Raw genomic sequence first — 19,598 nt, 5'->3', positions numbered from 1 at the left:
TTGGACAGCTAGATCATCAAATTCACTTACCACCCCCAAAAAAAGTATTTTTCACGAAAGCTTCCTCTCACCTTCTAAGCCTACTTCCCTCCTTTTCCAGAATAGTCACAGACTGATTTTCAATGCAAGTCTGGTCTTTCAAAGGCCTCAATGCACAACACTTTCAGATATTATGTTCTACGGCAGCTGATACACGGGATAGTGTGCACAGTTCCACTTACTGCATTTTTTAAATTTGAAGCTATATACAAACATAACAAAGCTACAAAAAATGTTTCAGAAACAAAAGATGCATAACTGAATAGTATCTGTCATTAGGATCACATGGTCAGAAATCACCACTGACACTGTTTTGAGCCACAGGTTGGACTACAGACCTCTCAAGGTCCCTTCTGACCTGCTTTATGTATGCATCAGTATACATTTATGGTTAATTGTATTCTCCAGATTAAATATGATTCCCACTCTGACTTACCTTAATAGACTTAGTATACAATAGATTGGAATTTCAAACATTTAGAGCAGACCTTGAGTTTTAAGTGTTTGGTTAACTAGCTGACAGCTATTATTCAATTCCTAACAGCTGTAGCTACACTAGTAAAGCAATAATCCCACATGCAAATATCAAGTGTCCTAAAATGTCTGATCCTTCACTATTACCATGCCTGACATCATCTTTCTAAGGCTTAAAGAAGTGAGAAATGATTACACTTGGTGAATGCACAGTGATGGTAGCTGAAGTACATCTTTCTACACTGTAATCAAGGCATCCAGCATTCAAATCATAACCATTTCAAAAGGAAGGAGGCAGAATATTATCCCCCTTATCTCTGAAGAAGAGAAATTTTAAAGCAAAACTGTGGTCACTTGATTGCTAGTAAAAGTGAAAAGCAAACGCACTATTCAGCATGAATACCTACTTTGTTTTCATTCACCCTGTGGATGAAATGGGCACAAGAACCAATAAACAATGACATTCAGAAGACTTCTAGCCAACACACAAGCCCTGCTGGTTTATATAACTGTGTTATACATCTAGTATTGTTCAGAGATGTTCTGATAATGCATCTGTGTTATACCCTCAAAAAGTGATGGAGAAGGATGAAAGGATATTAAACATCTGTTCAGGTATTTGTATTTGCACGACTGAAAGAAGGGTAGAGAAGTATCTGCTGTTGAGACCACTCACCGGCTCTACTGCAAATATTCCATGATGGTAATCTGTATGGGGTAGTAGAAGTATAGAACACACTGACATCCTGAGGTGCCAACAACTCCACAAATTTGGCATTCTTAAAATAACCCCTCTTACAGCGAAGAATAGAAGCAGCTTGATCAGAGATGTACAAAATTTTCCCAGTAATCAAAGAAACAGCTACTGCAAACATATCCTAAAAACAAAAATCTCAAATTATTTAGACAGTTTAAAATATTATTCAATCCAGCATGTATTTCCTATTGAAGTTGTTGTATCTTAAGTGTTCTTCTAAGTTCAAAATATAAATGAAGGAAATAGTGTTAAACTACATCTGTTCAAGAAGCACTAAAATAAAATTAATCGCTTATGAAGTAGACGCAGACAGCACACTTTGAACTGCAAGAAGAATAATACACCAGCATCTTGCTGGGTTACAAGCCCTAAATTTCACAGCCTAAAATTTTAGGATGCAGAATGAATTTACAAGTTACGAATTAAAGAGCTTCCAGATATAAAACTGCACATTTTCCTTGTGCTTGTTACAGGCATATTTTACATTTATGAAATTCAACTGTTTTGTGAAAGGCTGTTTACATTGGTTGCCCATCCACAGAAAAATGAAAAAAATGCTCTAAACCACTTGGTAAAATAATGAATAGACATGTGGAAAATAAGTCCCACGCAACCATACGCACACTCCACTTGTATCGTTTCACATTGTTTTTCTTTTCAACACAGAAGAACTTCCTGCGTCATAACCTGTAGTGTTCTATCCACTAACACTATACACAAACTTAAGAGCTGTCGTCAGCACACCAGTTTCAAACTCAGATGCTTCAGAAAAATTGAGCAATGTTTATGATATTTGGCTGAAGTTCCCAGTTGTACTCTAGATTTCCTATTTATTTTACCTTGTGGGCAACCTTTACTATTCATAGATACAACAAAAACCCATCCACTTCAAGCTAAGGAACATCCCCCATCATGCCATTATTTAATTGATTACAGAACTTCATACATTCAGGCAGAGGCTTCAGGAAAAAAAAGCAGCGGAAGATAGCCTAATAAGTTTAAATGCAACCATTTTTTGAAGACTCCATAATACATCCTTAAAACACTGTGAATGTGGAAAGTAATAATTAAAAAAAAAATCATTCAGACTATCATTTCACTGCTAAAACCTACACTGATAGTCATAGCTGCTCTTGTCTAGACAAGACGACACAGTATCACTGGATCACACAGTAAGCCTATACCAGTTGCACAAACTAGACAAAAACCACAAAGAGGACACAACACAGATTCCAACACTTTCATCACTTTTCAGTCACACTAATACAAAGAACTGGTGAAAAATCAAATAACCCCTGCTGATAAGGGTAAGCTGAAACACTGCACAGTGTACCTTGACTAAAATTTGAAAGGAGTTACTCTCCAACTTTAGCAGGTGTTCTAAACTGAAAATTAAAGATGTCTCACAGTGCATTATATCACATGGATGTTGAGATATGTCACACCAACGTCTCTAAGCACGAGGCAGAATTCAGAGGACCAAGGAATTTAGACTAGTTATTTCCCACCTAACTGACAGGAAAAAAAACTTAAGATCAAGGTGCTATCAGCAAAGTCTGCAAAGGCTCAGAGTTTCTACTCAACATCATGTAGGAAGCAAAAGCCAACTTCTTTAGCTCACTGGCCTAGCTACAAACTCTTCACCTTATAAACAGGCAGCATGCCTCAGAATTCCAGTTCTAGAAAACACTTCCAATACACACTGTAGACTCCGGTCACCATACTCACCGCATTTTTCATTATATATTCTGAGGTTATAGTCTCAACTTCTTCCACTGTGTAAGACGACACATTCAGTCCAGCAGGCTGGGATTCATTAATCATCAGTAACTGGTAATACTCTTCATTGGCTAAATGAGAACATTAAACAACTCATATTCAGAATTTAAAATCTCATCAATACACATCCAGCCTGGAAGCAGTAATGGCCAAAGCCTTTTTTGGCGTAACCACAGAATGAGCAGTTGGGAAATCTAGGTACCACTCCAGATTAGTTTTCCCTCAGTAGAGCTTCCTCATCAGTAACCCAAATAAATTCACCCATCTCCATGTACCCATATGCGCGTGACCATATATTTTGGTCTGTTTGACAGTTCAAATACAAAATTGTAAATTGTTTTCAAATTCATTTTCTAACTCAAAGCATCAGTAAAATATCAAGCATCTGGAGAGCTGCTTTAACTCCCAAAGGAACACAAATTAACAGAGCCAACAAATGGGAACACCATGAAAACATCTGTTTAGAGAGGTTTTCGAACACAATAAACCTAGCTTTACACAGACAATCACATTTAAAATCCTAGTTTAAAATCCTATTTTAAATGTTTAATTTTATTCTAGTTGGCATTATCTAGGTAGTATCATACTTGATTACCTTTAACTTGTTTAATACTTTTAAGGGCGTATTTCAACGTCGTTAGGACACTAGGTTTGCCTTTAATTCTCTTTTCAGAAGGAAGGTGAGCTTTCAGCTCTTGTAATGTTTTCAGCAATTCCTTTTGTGTTTTGGCTTTAGTGGACTGCTCACTACTGTAAGATTAAAGACAAAAAATAAAATGTCACTTGAGCACCTGAAGGGACACATCATCCTCACAGAAGCCCAAATACACTGACACTTGTCGTGTACCTAAATTTGTACGGCTAGCCACATTAAGGTTTCCAGCACTTAGTATCAACATTCAGAACTTACAATAATTCTTAAATTAGCTAGAACCATTAAAAATTAAAGATTTAGCACCACCTGAAGTCTTACTGTAAAATGCACTCTCTATGTGCAACAGTACATATGCCCAAGCACCAGCAAACGTGTTTGGTTTTTTTTTTTGGCCAGTCTCCCTCCTCCCTTTTTAGTGGTATTTCCTTAGTTCCTTTTAAATTCAAACTCTTAGAAATGTTCATGGACTTCAAAGGAGAGAAGCAGGAGGACCATTCAAGCCTTCACCTGCTTTTTGAGCACGTTCTTATAAGAAAGGTCCCTGAAAAGGGAACAGCAGTGGGAGAGCATCAAGTTAACAAACAAATGGAGGAATCCTTGGAACAACGTATCCCAGCTAAGCATGGCAGTACATTAAATAAGATACCAAAACTTGACTAACTATGTCGGGCAAATAATCAGAGGAGGCTGGAGACAGAAATTGCATTCACATTTCTCAGGCGCATCTTCAGAAGTGCTGTCTCAGTGTAGGTCAAACTAGAGAGATTATCAGTGCCAACGTCAGAAAATTATTGCCTGCCTTCACAGTTCCTGATACCTCTCCCCATTATTAAGAGGTGCTGACAAAATCAAAAAGGAAGAGAAATGGAGGTAAGGGAAGGGAGGGGAGGATGGCAAAGATGGGTGGCAGATGGGTAGGAAGTAGTTAAAATGAAAAATCACCTTGTCTTTCCCATTGCAGTAGATTTTAAAAGCTAATCAGTCACAACAAATTGAGAGGATTCTAGAGCTTTTCTTTCTTAAACCTTCCTGATGATAAATTCTTTTCCATCAAAAGGAAGGTCTTCTCTCCTCACCTGACTGTCACGGCTGGTAGTCTCCGAGAAGTTACCCTACGAACCACTGTAGAAACAACAGTCTTGGCAACTGCACTGCCCTATCTGAAGCGCTCAGTAAAGCTGCTTCAGCTTCTAGGTAATTTTCAAGAGGACTTCAGAATATTTTTCTGGGAAGTTTGAAAAGCTCTTCAGGTAGATCAAGCATCTGGCAGGTGCTGGGTGTATTTCACCAAAAATACTTGGAAAGCAACAAAGCTGGCTTGTACTAGAGAATACACATTGTTCTTGCTTACACCACGACGTACTGTGAGAAACACAGCACTCCCTTCAATCAGTGGTCAGCTTGTGCTGAGAAATAATGGCAACCGATAAGACAAAAGAGTATAGTACTCCCTTGGGAAACATTATGTTCATGCTGTATATTAAAATCACATCTACAACATGGCTTGACAGTTTGGACTGATGCAATCAAACAGGGCCTTGTTAACAGAAGAACCCTCTACGCTGGCAGGAGGGAAGAAGAGAGTGGGGAAAGATTATGAAATAACTGAGCAGACTTATTTTTGTACTTTCCAAGTATGTTTCATGAGAGTGGTCAGACTGTTTTGGGAGAAAAGAAGCCTTTTCAAATCAGCCTACTGCAGCAGCCAATATAGAAGACAGGCCTCCTTGGAAAGTAAGTTACACAACTTGAAAGTGTTTTTCCAAAGATCAGTATCATCAGGCACAGTAGCCAACAACAGGGAAGGCGTGAATTGCAGAGGACAGAATAAGCAAGTTCTATAAAGACAGGAGCTTTCTGTTTTGCGTTATGTGGACAGTGAATTGGACAGGTGCCTACAGATGTTAAACTAAGTAGTTGGCTGGTGCCGATATTGAATCCAAAGCCCAGAAGTCCTTGAATCGAAGACTGAATCTATAGCTTATCAGCCTATTTTAGTCTTCTCTTTGAAATTCATTCTCTAGATATTCTCAGTCTCCCATTCCCAAAAGATGTCCAGATTCTGCTCTGTAACCCCCTAGCACTGTGTCTGACAGCTGGGGAAAACACTGTACCATCGAGATACGTATTTATTTTTGAGCAGAGCATTACTAACGAAATTTAAAATAAAGAGGTATCAGAAAAACTGTAATAAGTAACCCCCAAAAATCTTACAGTGAAGAAAATGGAATCAATGGGAAAGGAAGATTAAAAAATGCCTTTGGTTCACTCAGTCTTTCTTACTCAGCAACCTGAACTCCAGAACACAATTTCCAATTGAAAATACAGCCTGGAACAAGATCTCCAGGTGCCTGCAAGGCAGACACAGAAAATAAGTTCATCAAGCGCCAAATGGTGCAAAGGGGTAATTTTAATTTACCACTTCTCGAAGAGCTGCATCAGGCAGAAACACTTTCAGGTAGGTACACGTAGATAGGGATCTTAACATCAGTATGCTATTGCTAGATACCCTTGGTCTGCTCAGGATCAGGTTTTGGTCTCCTGATCAGAAGCTGACTTAAAAAAAATATCCAACAAGTACAGTAGGGCATTCTGAAGTGTCCACGTTTGAGCCTTCAGTGCCACCAGTCTTCTCAAGGCTACCAGGGCTAGCAGAGTTCATACAGAGGGATTCCTGCCACTGATGTTGGTTTATCCTTACAGACTTGAATCCTGACAAATGGAACACAGGAGAGGCAGATGATATGGCTGCTGGACATCAGACTCAATGGGTGAATTCTGATGTTGAAACACTACTACGATGTCCCAAGGCAAGGGCTTCAGACTAAACTCTGAAGAGCAGAAAAATTAAAGAAAAGCTTCAAAAAAAACCCACTACAGCTGAAGCAATATTCAAAGTGAACCACAAAAATAAAACTACAGAGATAAAATACCACATCAAAACAAAGTAAGATGACTTTAAAAGTTATCGCACAACTTGCATGGAACAGTGTTGAAAATTAGAGGTTAAGAGCTAAGTTGAAATAGATCAATTAAACCATAGAGACAGAGTTCAATAGCTATTATAGAAGAAGTAGAATAGGAATAGGATTAACGATAAGATATCACAGCTGTGTAATCACTTGTGTAAACAGCCACACAATGCAAGACTGCTCATTTGTCCCATGTACAGCCCTTTCCTTGGCTGGCCTAATCCCCAGCAAAGTTAATCAGTAGATAAAGACAAATGGAACGATAAGTGAATAGATTTGATTAAGACTGGGTAAGTGCAGACATAGATTGGGGAATAGATAAGAATACGGTATTTCAAAATATATGTATAACAGAACACTGAGACACTTTCCACAGAAGAACAATGAAAGACCAGATGGTGACCTTGCGAGATGGATTGATGGACTCTGAGATCAGAAGCAGAACATACTGATGGAGAAGATTAATGGACTTTTTAGAAGAAACTGAGAACATGGTGGAAATTTGTGGTGGACTTTACTTATTGTGTAATTGTGTTAAGAAGGGTATACCAGGTGTTAAGATGTAGCACAGAGTTGCCACTCACTAAGGTGATGGTCCAGCTCCAAGTTGTGAATAAAGAAGCAAGCCTCGAGTAACCCAAAAATTGTACAAGAAATTCTTTAACAGCAGCAACAAAAAGCTCTAATTCAACCAAGTGGTTAATAGGACATGCTACTGATTATGGACGGAAGATAATCAAAAACAGGATTTCTTGTGTATTCCTCCAGGTTTTGCCAAAACAAAAACACCAAAACATAACACTATTTTGTATTACATAAATGCAAATTACTGAAAATCCATGCACATTAGTTTACCTGCATCCACTGCTAGACTGATTATGTTCGGAGTTTGCAATCATCAGACTAAACGCATTTGAGCTTGAACTATAATAAGGGCAGATAGAAAGAGACTAATATTAGTAAACCTAACACACAACTTTTAGCTCATTGTAGCTTTATATTTTCCTATTAATGACTGTCTATCTAGGAAAAAAACCCAAAAAACACACACCACTTTAAATGCTTCTGCCTGGTACAACAAAGGGAAACTATAGCTGTTACAGATTTGCCTAGGAAGGTTCTTCTTACCACAGCTTTGCTTGGTACACTAAGCTATTAAAAGATGAAAATGACACAGTTGCATTCTTAACACATGAGGATAGACTGATTTTTTGATGTACAATTACAGAAATTGGTTTCCAAGAAAATATATAAAGCCAGTTAAACACACAATTATGCGAAAGTTCAAATGAAGTTGGCCCTGCAGAACACTAGAGATGTTCTCATTATGAATTATAATATGAATGTATATCATATGAGAATACAAGTAGAACACTCACTTTCAATCTAAAGATATACTTTATATCACATTTATTATTCAGAGATTAGATTCAAATGGAAAAAGCCTTTAGTGACAAAAGTAAAAATTAAATTTATTTAGTATTAGATACTACCTTTTATGACAGTCTGAAGATTCCATAAGCATTGCTGAATCTTTCCCATTTTCATCAGATTCATGACCATGAGAATCATGCCCACTTGAGTAGTTTTCATTTGTGTCATTTCCACTGAAGTCATTTCCACTAGATCCACTGCTCATTTCAATATCTTCCTGAAGAACTTCATGAGAGTGTTCAGGCTTTGTCTGAATTCTTGAATCTTCAGTGATCATCTGGCTATGGTTATTCGCAAGTCCAGAATAATCACTCATTTTCTGTTGCTCTTTAAAAGAGAATGATGAAGAAATGTTTTCACTGATACCAGGTTGCTGCTCAGGGTTCTGCTCCTCAGTGCTGGAGTAGAACCCCCTGAACTTGGTAGAGTCCATGGGACACTCATTAGAAACACTGCCAAGAGCAAGATCAAATCAAGCCATATTCAGAAGTTTCTCTCTGTAGAAATTCTGTTTGGAAGTACAGACCCACAAATCTGAGGAGAAAGGGAAGGAAGAAAAAAATTACTTTCTTGTTTGCCTTTGCGGACAAACTGGAATTCTCATTGATTGATGAAATTAAAAGTGGAAAGTGATATTCATGGTTAATTTATTCAGCACTTGAAGAGTGTAAAGTTTAAGTTAAATACAATTGCAAACCTAAATGTTTTATGTGGAAAAGATATTTATTTTTTACTAAAAAGACCCACAAAGAAGAAGTAGAATAAACATTAAAAACTCCTTATAAGTTTAAATATTTGCTTGTCTTCTGTTCTTCTACTTAATACTTAATTTTACTACCTGGATTTGAACAACAGCTATTATTGTTCTTAGTGAAACTATTTCCCTGGCTTCCAGTTTACCCTGATAAACAAAAAGATTCCATTAATACATCAGAGGATTCCTTACTTGGTTTGGAGGTTGTCTGGGGTGTTATTTTTAAATACACAGTCTTGGTTATTTGGGGGGTTTTTTTGTTTTGGTTTGGTTTTTTGTTTGTTTTGGTTTGGGTTTTTGCTTTGTTTTTTTAATATCAGTTCTGCCATTTTGACAAATTCATCATTTCTTGCTTTGCACAAGAGCCATGCACGTAGGTAGACTGAACATACAGTAGGAACAGGAAAATTAAGTACACAAACCTACCTATTAATGAAAAAAACTCTAAGACAAACATAAGCCTGAGAATAATTTTATCTAACAGTTACTACTGGTTCAGGGGGAAAAATAAAAAATATTCTGCATTGGTTAGAAAAGTTAAAACAAAACAAAAATTACTGCTTTTAAAGCAAATCCTAATGCACCAGGCTCAAAATCATAGTGTATACAGAAGTGAATTAAGAACAGACTAATACAGAAGAGCCATCAAAGGAGAAGTACTACAGAGCAGTCCAACTTTATGGATAAAATAAAGATATTTAATCTGACTCATTTCCTCATCTATTTCAGCAACCCACAGAGACAACAATACTGCAAAACCATGAACCAAGATTTTGTACAATGTAAAACTGTTCAAAACAACAGAACCATGTTTGTTCCTTCCTCTTTGTTCCTTTAAAATATTCAAGACTACAACTGTTGACTAATAAACCTCTGACTGGAATAACAAAGCCATTGAGTTTTGCCAATATTAACTGCAGGAGCTCCCCTTTTCTGTTTTTTGGAAGCCTGCAATGGAAAACATTAACATAATATTCATTTAAAACACACTATGATTCAACTCCCCCCCCCAAAAAAGAAAAAAAAATTGAAACTATTTTCTTACCCTCCCAATTGCTGTTTTTCCAGACATTTTACATTTATTTTGAGTTTTTCAGAAGAAAATACTACTCATCTCCTCGTTTGGCCAAAGTACTATGCAAGGTATCTGTTTTCATTTGAAAGAGGAAGTGTAGTTTAAGGACATTCATTTAAGCTATCAGTAATGGTATACAAATATAAATAAATAAATTACCCCCCTTCACAAGATTATTCACTAGTACTTCATTACAGGTAACAACCCCTTTGGGTAGAGTAAAATACACTGACATTTCACTTCTGCATGTATTCACTTCAGGGAGTCTAATCCAGACTAAACAGACATCCCGTTATGCTGTTGTACTGAACAGTCGCATACAGGCAGTAAATTACACTTTAGTAGCTCTAACAGTTTTTTCTGGACTAAGTCAGCCACTTCTGTCTTAAAAATGACATAACTGGAACACGCAATAGAAGAATATTTACTCTTTGATGAAACTCTCGCATTCTTTCACAATGGCACATGCTCTGGTGGCCAATGATTAACCAGATCAGACAGTTCATCTCTGATTTAATCCCTCTGGTAGACAGAGCTCCCACTCTCCCTTGCCATCCTTCGCCAGACATTGCGATGAACTTCCTGGCCCTGTGCATAGTCCACTCTTGCCACACACACTCCTGGTGAGCCGGACTGGTTGGTGGTACCCACGCTACTACCCACAGTGTCACTGCCCGTGCTTAGCAACGCAGGGCTACTACTTGGGAGAGTGAATGTAGAAGGTGGCACTGGGAATACCAACATGGACAGCATGCGAGACAGATCTCCTGTTACTGTAAAGGTAAGGAGCATTTTATAACCCTGTCAACCCCTTCTCACCCAGGAAACGCTCTTACCACTACTTTAAGTATTGCAGAAAAAAGAGCACCTGTCTGGTTAAATAACTGACCCCACTCTCAAGAAGCCATTTCTCATGTGTCATCTGTACTATTATTTCTCAGAGGGCACTGAGGTTGTAAAGTTCTACAGAGGATTCAGTGAGTAAAGGTACTCCAGCAAACTACTCAGCTAGCAATGGGATAGCTTTTTACCTTCTCTTTGAAGGTTAAAGTCAACCTTGGAGACCATCTACAGCATTTCTCTACTTCAAATAAATGCCTCATGCACCTCAAAATTACAGAAATGAACCCCACTGTGATTAAAATAAAGCTTTTGGAAAAAAGTCAGCCACAGCATCACCTGAAAAGGAGGTCCCACTGCCAGGGAGGGGGCAGCCACAGCTTCTTTGGGCAAGCTAGGCCAGGGCCTCACCACCCACACAGTAAAGAATTTCTTCCTTACACCTAGTCTAAATCTCCCCTCTTTCCGTTTAAAGCCATTACCCTTTGTCCTATCACTACACGCCCTTGTAAAAAGTCCCTCTCCAGCTTTCTTGTAGGCCTCTTCAGATACTGGACAGCTGCTATATGACTACATAAATCACTACTGATACATTCATAAGCATGAACTGTCAGAAAAAAACCTCTTACCGTAGCCCTACATTCTGTAAAGACAATTAGCCCAATATTACAGTAACACATATATCAGCAAAATTGTTCTATTTATGGGAACAGCAATGATCGTACCACAGCCTTCCTACTCTGAACACAAGCATTTTGTATTTCAGTCTTCAAGCACGAGAAGCCTCTTCTCCTGAATTCTGAAGCCAGATTATTACATATACTGTAGTTATTTCCAGCCTCAAGAGTTGTCCGCAAGTATTTTTTTGGAACAACCTTTCCTTGGAAAATTATTTCCCAAAGTCCTTTCTGTAATCCTTGGCAGTTTAAGAGTCAATGAAAACATGCCAAAGCTAGCATGTAGACTCTTACAGCTTGAATTTCTGAGCTGTTAAACCACTGATGAGTAATTTTTTCCACCTCAAATATCATCCATTGTCTCGTCTCCTCTCTTCTCTCCCTGAATCCAAGGCTAACCTCTGCCAGGTATTCACACGAATCTTCAACTGTGCTTCCTTAGGTGGGAGAGAATTGTTCCCAAAACAAATATATAAGCTGTCCAGCAACTTTTGACGAATTACCTGTGCCTCCTTGAACAAGAGTTGAGCAATTCAATGACGGTCAAGATTTCAGAGCTTTTAAAACTATTTTTATTTTAAGCAACAAGTTCAAATTAAGAGCATCACTAGCAGAAAAGAAATAGGTACTGGCCTATAGGAGATACCATGTGAATTTTCATCCTCTTGATGCCTGTCAGAAAACACTTGAGTTGTGTTACTTTTCCCTCTAACTAGCAACGTGTCGGAGCTTCTGCAGCTTTGCCCACGGTAAGTATCTATGCAGTTCCTACATAACTACATTACAGTGACTACAATTCAGAGCCCAAGGACAACGGTGCCAGAAACAATCATGTGTATCCCAGTAATGGAGAAGATAAAAGCTTGACCTTTTTAAAGGTATCTTTCAAGAAGAATTGGCTCAACTCCTTGAGGTGGAATGGTGTTCTTAGGCAAGACCGGAAGGTTTAGTGTCACTGAAACTCAGTCTTGCACAAAATTTCTTCTGTTTCAAAAATCTCAAAAGCCTCAGTGGCAGAGGCACACACCAGAGTAAGGAATACAGGAAGAATAAACAGGAAGGAACAAGCAAAGCATTGTGACAGAATTCCTAGAGCTTCTGGGGAAAGAAGGAAGAGGACTGTTTCTAAAACAGGAGCTTGAATAATAAATAAAAAAATCCAAGATCTCTCAAAGTAGCAATGTTAATATACGGCATAAATGTGGAGAGATTTTTTAAGAGACTAGAGTACCTGTGAAAAAAGAACAGACTGGCAATGCCCCTACACCACGCTCTGTGCCTGTAATTGTAGGTAAGAACTGATGCAACCGACTAGACTTTACTCTCAGGCAGAGGAAGACCTTAAGTGGAACATCTGCATGCATACGCAAGCACCATGCAAACACTGCAGGAGCACAGAGGGTCAAGTCATCCCAGAGAGCTTAATTAACGTTGAAACGAATCTCAGTCAAAATATCATAATAAATTGCACACATTCATCCCACTTCCATGCTTGAATAATTTTCCCATCAATAACCAGACAAGAAAGAAAAGGTAACAGCTAGCATGCTGTCCCAGTCTGAGGTTCTCTCCTGTTTCCATAGTTTGAGGAAGGTAACTGCATCTCATACCAAGTTCAGCAAGCAAGTGCAGTCACGTGCAAACAGAGGAAGACCTCTTTTAGGTCTGATGTTGAGCAAACTACATTAAGCCAGGTTTTTTATTTTCTGCTCCATCTTTCTACACTTTTAAGGGACTTTGTCTATTTTGACTTTCTAAATAAAAACCTCTTTTTAATCTTAAATGGCATCAGTTAACCTTATTTTAAGGCAAATGGCTCTCAAAAAAATTCTGCTCTTCCAGAAAAACAAACCTCCCAAAGTCACTGTGGCAAAGACTACAAGTCTTTAAGATCCTGATGCAGCATATGCAAAAGGCAACGTAATTCCAATGAGCACTAAGGACAAATGTGGGTATTAACATGCCAGGTTACATGTACAGAAAATGTCTTCTGGTTATTCATTAGCTACAATAGCTCCTTTGTCCTGCAATAAGACAATGGAAACAGCCTGAACTTCAGTGTCCCCAGAAAAACACACCAAAATACGCATAGACCAAAGCTTGAAGAAATAATGGTTTCGGTTTCATGCTGTTGAAAAACCCTTTTAAGAAGGACTGTAGAACACCCAGGAGGCAACTTTCTTTTGAAACTATGGCATTTAAACTCAAAAATCTTGCTTCAGCAGAATCTGGTTACATTCAGAGAACAGATTTTTCCAGATTTCTTTTCACACAAAAAATATCATGTCTGGTGCTGGCATTTAAAGAATTAAAACCTAAAAATCCAGAGTCAAAATTATCTAACTCAAGAACTGAGTTAGAAGAAAACATCTGAAGATTTGCAACTACTATGAACTTACCAATATTCCCTAATGAAGCAAAAGGCACACCACCATTTATACCTGTACTTTAGATGTGAATATCTGGGGACTCCTAACTGTACTAGCACCAATAGGAGACATTCCTAATGGTCAGGACTCCACTTTACTGAAGATCTTATCAACAAGAAGAGTTTCCACAGGTCTTCTGGATGCTTGCTTTGCAAAACGGCAAAAGTTCTCATTTGTATGACAAATAACTAGCAGGGGTTTAATCATATCATTTAGAGAAAATTGGAAATTAACATCTGCAATGAATGCATTCTCCCTGTGCAATTAGACAATAATTAAATGGTTGGTAGTAGCAAAACATTAGGAAAAAAATGTTGAAAACCAAACAATAATCCAAGAAGTGAAAGTGACTCATTTAACTGTACGAATTCATGGGCAATAACATTGAGAGCTTCACTATTTTGTGGCAAGAGACAGAACAATTAACAGAATACCTTCACTGGGACACTGTCTACAAAAGGGAAGAAAAGAGATGGCAGTATTCTCAGACTTCATTATAAGAAAAAAATAACAAAAGATGCTTAACAACTTCCTGCGAGAAAAGTTGCTTTTTTTAATTCAAAAAGTGGTTTTAATAGATTCCTCATCTCACTGCAAGTCATCATAAAAAAGTTTTAACTCTTTGTCTTAACATGGGATGAGGTGTAAGTCAATTTTCTAATTATGTCAATAAAATTATCAACATCACCTAGCTTAAAGTGCTTCCACAAAATCTGAGTTTCACAGTATTCATATCACAATTTGTCATTAAGGATTCATCTTTCAGTTCAAGCGAATCCTGAACACAGGACTGTTCTTTAAACAAAAGTTAGCAACATCTTTACAGACGTGATCCTAATTAACCACTGCTTACAGCTGCCACTTTACAACAGAGGAACTGATCAAGACATAGCCTTGGTCCAGAGCCATCCAAGCGCCACCCTGAATTTACAGCAGCACCTATACAGGAAGAGGTCAGAATAAGCACCAGGCCAGGGCCCTTGCATCCATAGTAAGGATGCTTCCAACCAGACTGGTTCCTCACTGAAGAAACTCAAACCTGAATTTAAGAATAAGTATAGGTTTAGGCTAAAAACATTTTAGTTTCAAATAAGGTAACTCCCAGTTTATACGCAAAAAATAGTTCTGAATGAGTATACATATGACTGAAATCACAGTTCTAAGATAAAATAAACACAGAACAACATATTTTCTGCATAGCTCTAGGGGGGCAGGAGCAGAAGCATCTTTCTACTGACATGAATCATAACAATTATGCATGTTTCTTACCTGTATTTTCTATGAAAAGCTGGTAAAAGTGTTTATCAAGCTCCCTCCCAGCTAGCATCAAAAGCACGAAGTGCCTAGGTCCAGAGTCTCCCACATGCATTTAATTCTTGTCTCATCCTCTTCTACTGGAAATCTTTGACCATTACAGAGTCCGGACACCTCTATAACTATAAAATATAAAAGAAATACCTGGGCCCCCCAACAGTGTCCTCTTCAAACAGATACCAGAGAGATGCTCACAGTTATGCCATGCCTATGCAGACAAACGTTGGTTAAACATGAAACTGTCATCCAGCAGAGGAATTAGACACTTTATATAGATACTATATATATATACACACACTATATATATAGATACTAGGTGGAAAAGGACCTCTGAAGGTCATCTCGTCCAACTCCCTGTTCAGGCAGAGTCACCTAGAGCAGGCTGCCCAGGACCACTTCCAGATGACTTCTGAGTATCTCCAAGGACAGAGCTTCCACAGCATCTCTGGGCAATCTGTTCCAGTGCTCACCCACCCTCACACTATAAAAAAGGTGTTTCCTTACATTCAGAAGTCTGTACTAACAAAGTCCATCAACACTATTATTCTTCCCAATAAAAACAATTTCTTAAGACAGACCCTCGGAATTTCAGCAGGAAAAAGAAAATCTGAAAGCTCTATTAAATCTAGGAAACTAAGTCTGTCATTCAAAACAGGCATTTTATCAGTTTGAGTAGGATTAGAGGCAGTTAAATCTAATCTTCTGGTTTTCTATTATTTATCAGATGAAATGTACAGGTGACTGAGCATACCCAAATCCCAAAGAACTAAAAGAGTTCATCCATGCAGGGCATCTCAAGAAGGTCTATTCCACAGAAGGGAGTCTAATTTGATCAGTATACAAAGAATATACAACTTGTGACAACATTTCCTTTGATACTGAGCTGTATCTATTCTAAGCACAGAAGACTTCAGAAATTAGAAGAGAACGAACAACCTGCTTTAGGGAACACACCTGTACTACAGGATCCCCACCAAGTTCACTTTCTGTAGAGAGCCGAAGTCACACCTGCAGCACTGAAATGAGAACATTGACAGCTTTAAGAACCTATTCAGATTGCATTACCTAGCCATAGAAAAAACCAGTATTTAAAAAAATCATTTAGACTAATCAGACACTATAGTATAAATCCTCAAATTCTCAGCTACAATTTCACCTGCACTGCAATATTACAGTGCTATCCAGAACTGCTATCCTTCCCTTTCCTGTCTTGGGCTAATACTGTCCCATCATCAGTTATACCACAATTTGGATAAATTTTCTTTACATCACAGATTATATGCCTCCACCACCCTCCTTTAAACTCTCAGCTGTTTCTTTTTTCGCTCCAACCACCATCAACTGTTCTTCACTTTCAAAATATTTCCATAATTCTGACCATCTATTCTGCTTTCTTAATCCACCACCACACCCCACCTGAGTGGGGTTTTTGTTGTCATCAGCTTCTCACACACCAAACAAACACACATAAGTCAGTATCTCCGACACTATGTGCTCAGCTTCTCAAACAGAAGTTAGAATAGCATCAGCCTGTTAGAAAGCAGCACACAACTGACCAAAAAATACTGTCAAAAGCTATGACCTGCTTTCTAAATCAAAGCTTAGAAGTGTAACATTTTCCTTTCTCCTCCTGAGCAATCATCCTGATTATCTGAGTGACATTAGCTACTTTGTTTTCCGGACCCTAGAATTCGCCTCATCATTAAAATTTCTTAACACACCTGCAAGAGCAAGCAAAAGTCTGGAAGTTATTAATAAACTTCCGCACAGCAAACAATGCGGATGTAACACTTGATACTGGAAGCTACATTAAATTGCAGCTTCCTAAAGGTTTAGAGAAGCCACATCATTTCCATGTGCTTCATGATTCATACAATAGATCTTAAAAATTTAATGCCCTGAGTATCTTTTTATTTTTTCAGCATTCAGACATTAGAGCTCATAGGAAGCATACAAAGCAGCAACAACAACAATCAGTTCAGACTCACTGAGAAAGACCTGATATGAGAAATCACTTTCTTTGGGACAGCATAAGGAACTCACCTTAATGAATGTACTAAATGTGATCTTCCCAAATCTGAAAGTGTCATCAATATATCCCTATTAAAAAAAAAGAACACAAGACACCAAGTTTTATAAGCAAGGTAAAAAATTATTGCTGAAACATAAGTCAATTTAATAATGCAATACAAGTCCAATCATATAAAACACATATTCCATGGGTGATCAACAGTTATAAAGACTACAAATACAAAATTGAGAGGCAATGCAAGAAATTTCAGTCATTAAAAATATTGTTACTGTAACCCAACTTCTAAATTGTTTCCTTGAGCAATGCACAGAATAACTATTCACTGAATTCTGTCCCCTTTATAAACATAAGAAACCCCCCAAATGCCCACCTCCATGATCTTCATTTATTGTTAGAACATTGTTTAGATAATACAGATATCAACATGGTAGATTTCAGAATCAACCACTCGCTCATCTGAGAGCATCCAAGCTAAAGAATGAGTATGATCTAGTATAAAATTTGGGATCCTATATCTGAATTCAAGTTACGCTTCTTCTTCCACAGATTACAATCTTCTAACACTTCACCACCAAAATACAAATTCCAGATTAGCCTTAGCAGATGAAAAACTCTTCAGAGCGCTAAATCAACTGAGTGAAAGTACTGACATCATGACCAAGACTAGCTTCATGTTCCAAAATACAAGTGCGTATTCTTAAAGCAAAAGCTGTTCCCAGCTTACTAAAACGTAATGCTTTTTTACTTCTACCTGGTTTAAAAAAAAAAAAAAAAAAAAGAGAAAAGAAAAAGAAAATCACAGAAGGAAGCTTCCTTAGCTATGTCCCAGAGGGCCAAACAGGAAAAAAATAAATCCCTCAGTCCTGAAGTGATAGCTCCTAAAAGGACCTAAGCTTACGCCACCCGTCACTTCTATTCCTGAAGCACCCACGGCACCACTATTATTTAATTTCCTTCCTGTTTTAGATTGGTTTTGTTGTTTTTAAAGCTGCTTATTCACCACGTGGAGTAACTAATAGCAAAAAGTTAACCTGAGGCAACAGCACAAAGCCAACTCCGCGTTACTATGAATAGTGCAGTACCAGCACATCGTTGACCTCCTCAAGTTCACCTCACAGAGGGTCAATCTCACCTGCGCTGATCCACCCCGGCCAGCTCCCGATTCACCATTTGCTCTCCAGTAACTGTACGAAGCCAAGTACCAAAGTAATCCCCCCCTTCTCCGCCAGCAATAAGCAGTCAGAGCCATCATCTAGCAGGAATTATTCTCTTTTCTGCCTGACCAGAAGTAAAGATTATTTTACCCTTTTAGGCAATTATTCCCTGTTCTGTTGAGCCCACTACCTGTGCTCAAGTCTCCACAGTGCATCTGGACTGATCATCCCTGAGAGTCAACAGAAACTATCTCTCAAGTTTATTCTGTCACCTTGAATAATAAGCCATGGCCCAGAGCTAAGTTTAATTGCCAACATGGGTATTTGCCATCAAGTAAAAACAAAATGAGCACATACATACACCCCAACAGACAATATTACTGCAGCCTGTGCCAAGACATCTTATGAAGAAGCTAACCACAGTCTCCTTTACCTACCCCACACTAATTTTTAGACATTGTTCCTTCCAGCCTTAGAATAGGTACCTTCTTAAAGGTGAACTGAAATTCTTTGCATGAAGTGTGAATTTAAAAAGACATTTAATTTTCTTTGTAAACAGAAAACACTATTCTCTTTCTGAGTGGAACTGCAGAAATTATTAAGCAGGAGATGAGTAGTCTGAACTCTTTAATATTTGCATATGTCAACTCTTGTCCTTTTAGAACAAAATTTAAAAAATGATACATTTGAGAAAGTGGTATCAGAGAAAGGAAAATGATCAGACCCCACCACACAGTCATATATTTCACCTTTATTATAGGTGAATCTGCATCTGAAGTATCTACAACACCATATTACAACTTCACTATTTGTTGACACTTCCATTAAGCAGTATGTTTGCATGCCTACTGCCCCCCTCCGTTAAAAAAGGGGCAGAATTTCACCACGGGGTATTACATTTACAAAAGCTGCAGGCTAACGGTGCTCTTTAGACATTGCTGCATTTCATACCTAGCTAAAGACTTCGGTCAGAATGAAAGTCCCATTCTGGAAGACTCTACGCCAAACACATTCTCTGACTATTACCAATACGGCCCCCACCATCTCAGTAATACACTCCACAAAGTGTGACAGCCTAACAAACATGCAGCACTTGTCCTATGAGTTGGCTATATTAGTACAGAGAAATCTAAGAGCTTGAGTCACAGAGGAACCCAGGGCAGAGATGTAATTGAAATCAAAGCAGTACTTTATACACCGAAGATCTTTGTAC

At 38.2% G+C, this 19,598-nt stretch overlaps 1 protein-coding gene across 8 annotated transcripts in view; it reads right to left on the bottom strand.

Moving 5' to 3' along the window:
- The window catches only part of PER2 (period circadian regulator 2), a 50,138-nt gene that overhangs the window by 25,272 nt on the left and 5,268 nt on the right, over positions 1-19,598 (bottom strand). For 3 of the 8 annotated variants that reach the window (XM_075417531.1, XM_075417527.1, XM_075417532.1), the window contains exons 2-10: positions 17,243-17,299; positions 16,154-16,215; positions 15,155-15,407; positions 9,910-10,011; positions 8,170-8,644; positions 7,532-7,600; positions 3,645-3,799; positions 2,999-3,120; positions 1,190-1,391 (exon numbers count right to left, since the gene is read on the bottom strand). In XM_075417531.1, coding sequence (XP_075273646.1) covers positions 1,190-1,391; positions 2,999-3,120; positions 3,645-3,799; positions 7,532-7,600; positions 8,170-8,543 — 922 coding nt within the window. In that variant the 5' untranslated portion in view covers positions 8,544-8,644; positions 9,910-10,011; positions 15,155-15,407; positions 16,154-16,215; positions 17,243-17,299. The remainder of the gene's footprint in view (positions 1-1,189; positions 1,392-2,998; positions 3,121-3,644; positions 3,800-7,531; positions 7,601-8,169; positions 8,645-9,909; positions 10,012-15,154; positions 15,408-16,153; positions 16,216-17,242; positions 17,300-19,598) is intronic. The other 5 variants (XM_075417534.1, XM_075417533.1, XM_075417528.1 and 2 more) reach the window with 5 other exon arrangements.

The sequence above is a fragment of the Opisthocomus hoazin genome, chromosome 4 (genome assembly GCF_030867145.1).
Source record: "Opisthocomus hoazin isolate bOpiHoa1 chromosome 4, bOpiHoa1.hap1, whole genome shotgun sequence".
NCBI lineage: Eukaryota > Metazoa > Chordata > Aves > Opisthocomiformes > Opisthocomidae > Opisthocomus > Opisthocomus hoazin.
The sequence above is the reverse complement of the archived record's forward strand: the minus strand, read 5'-3'. Positions and strand labels throughout refer to the sequence as shown.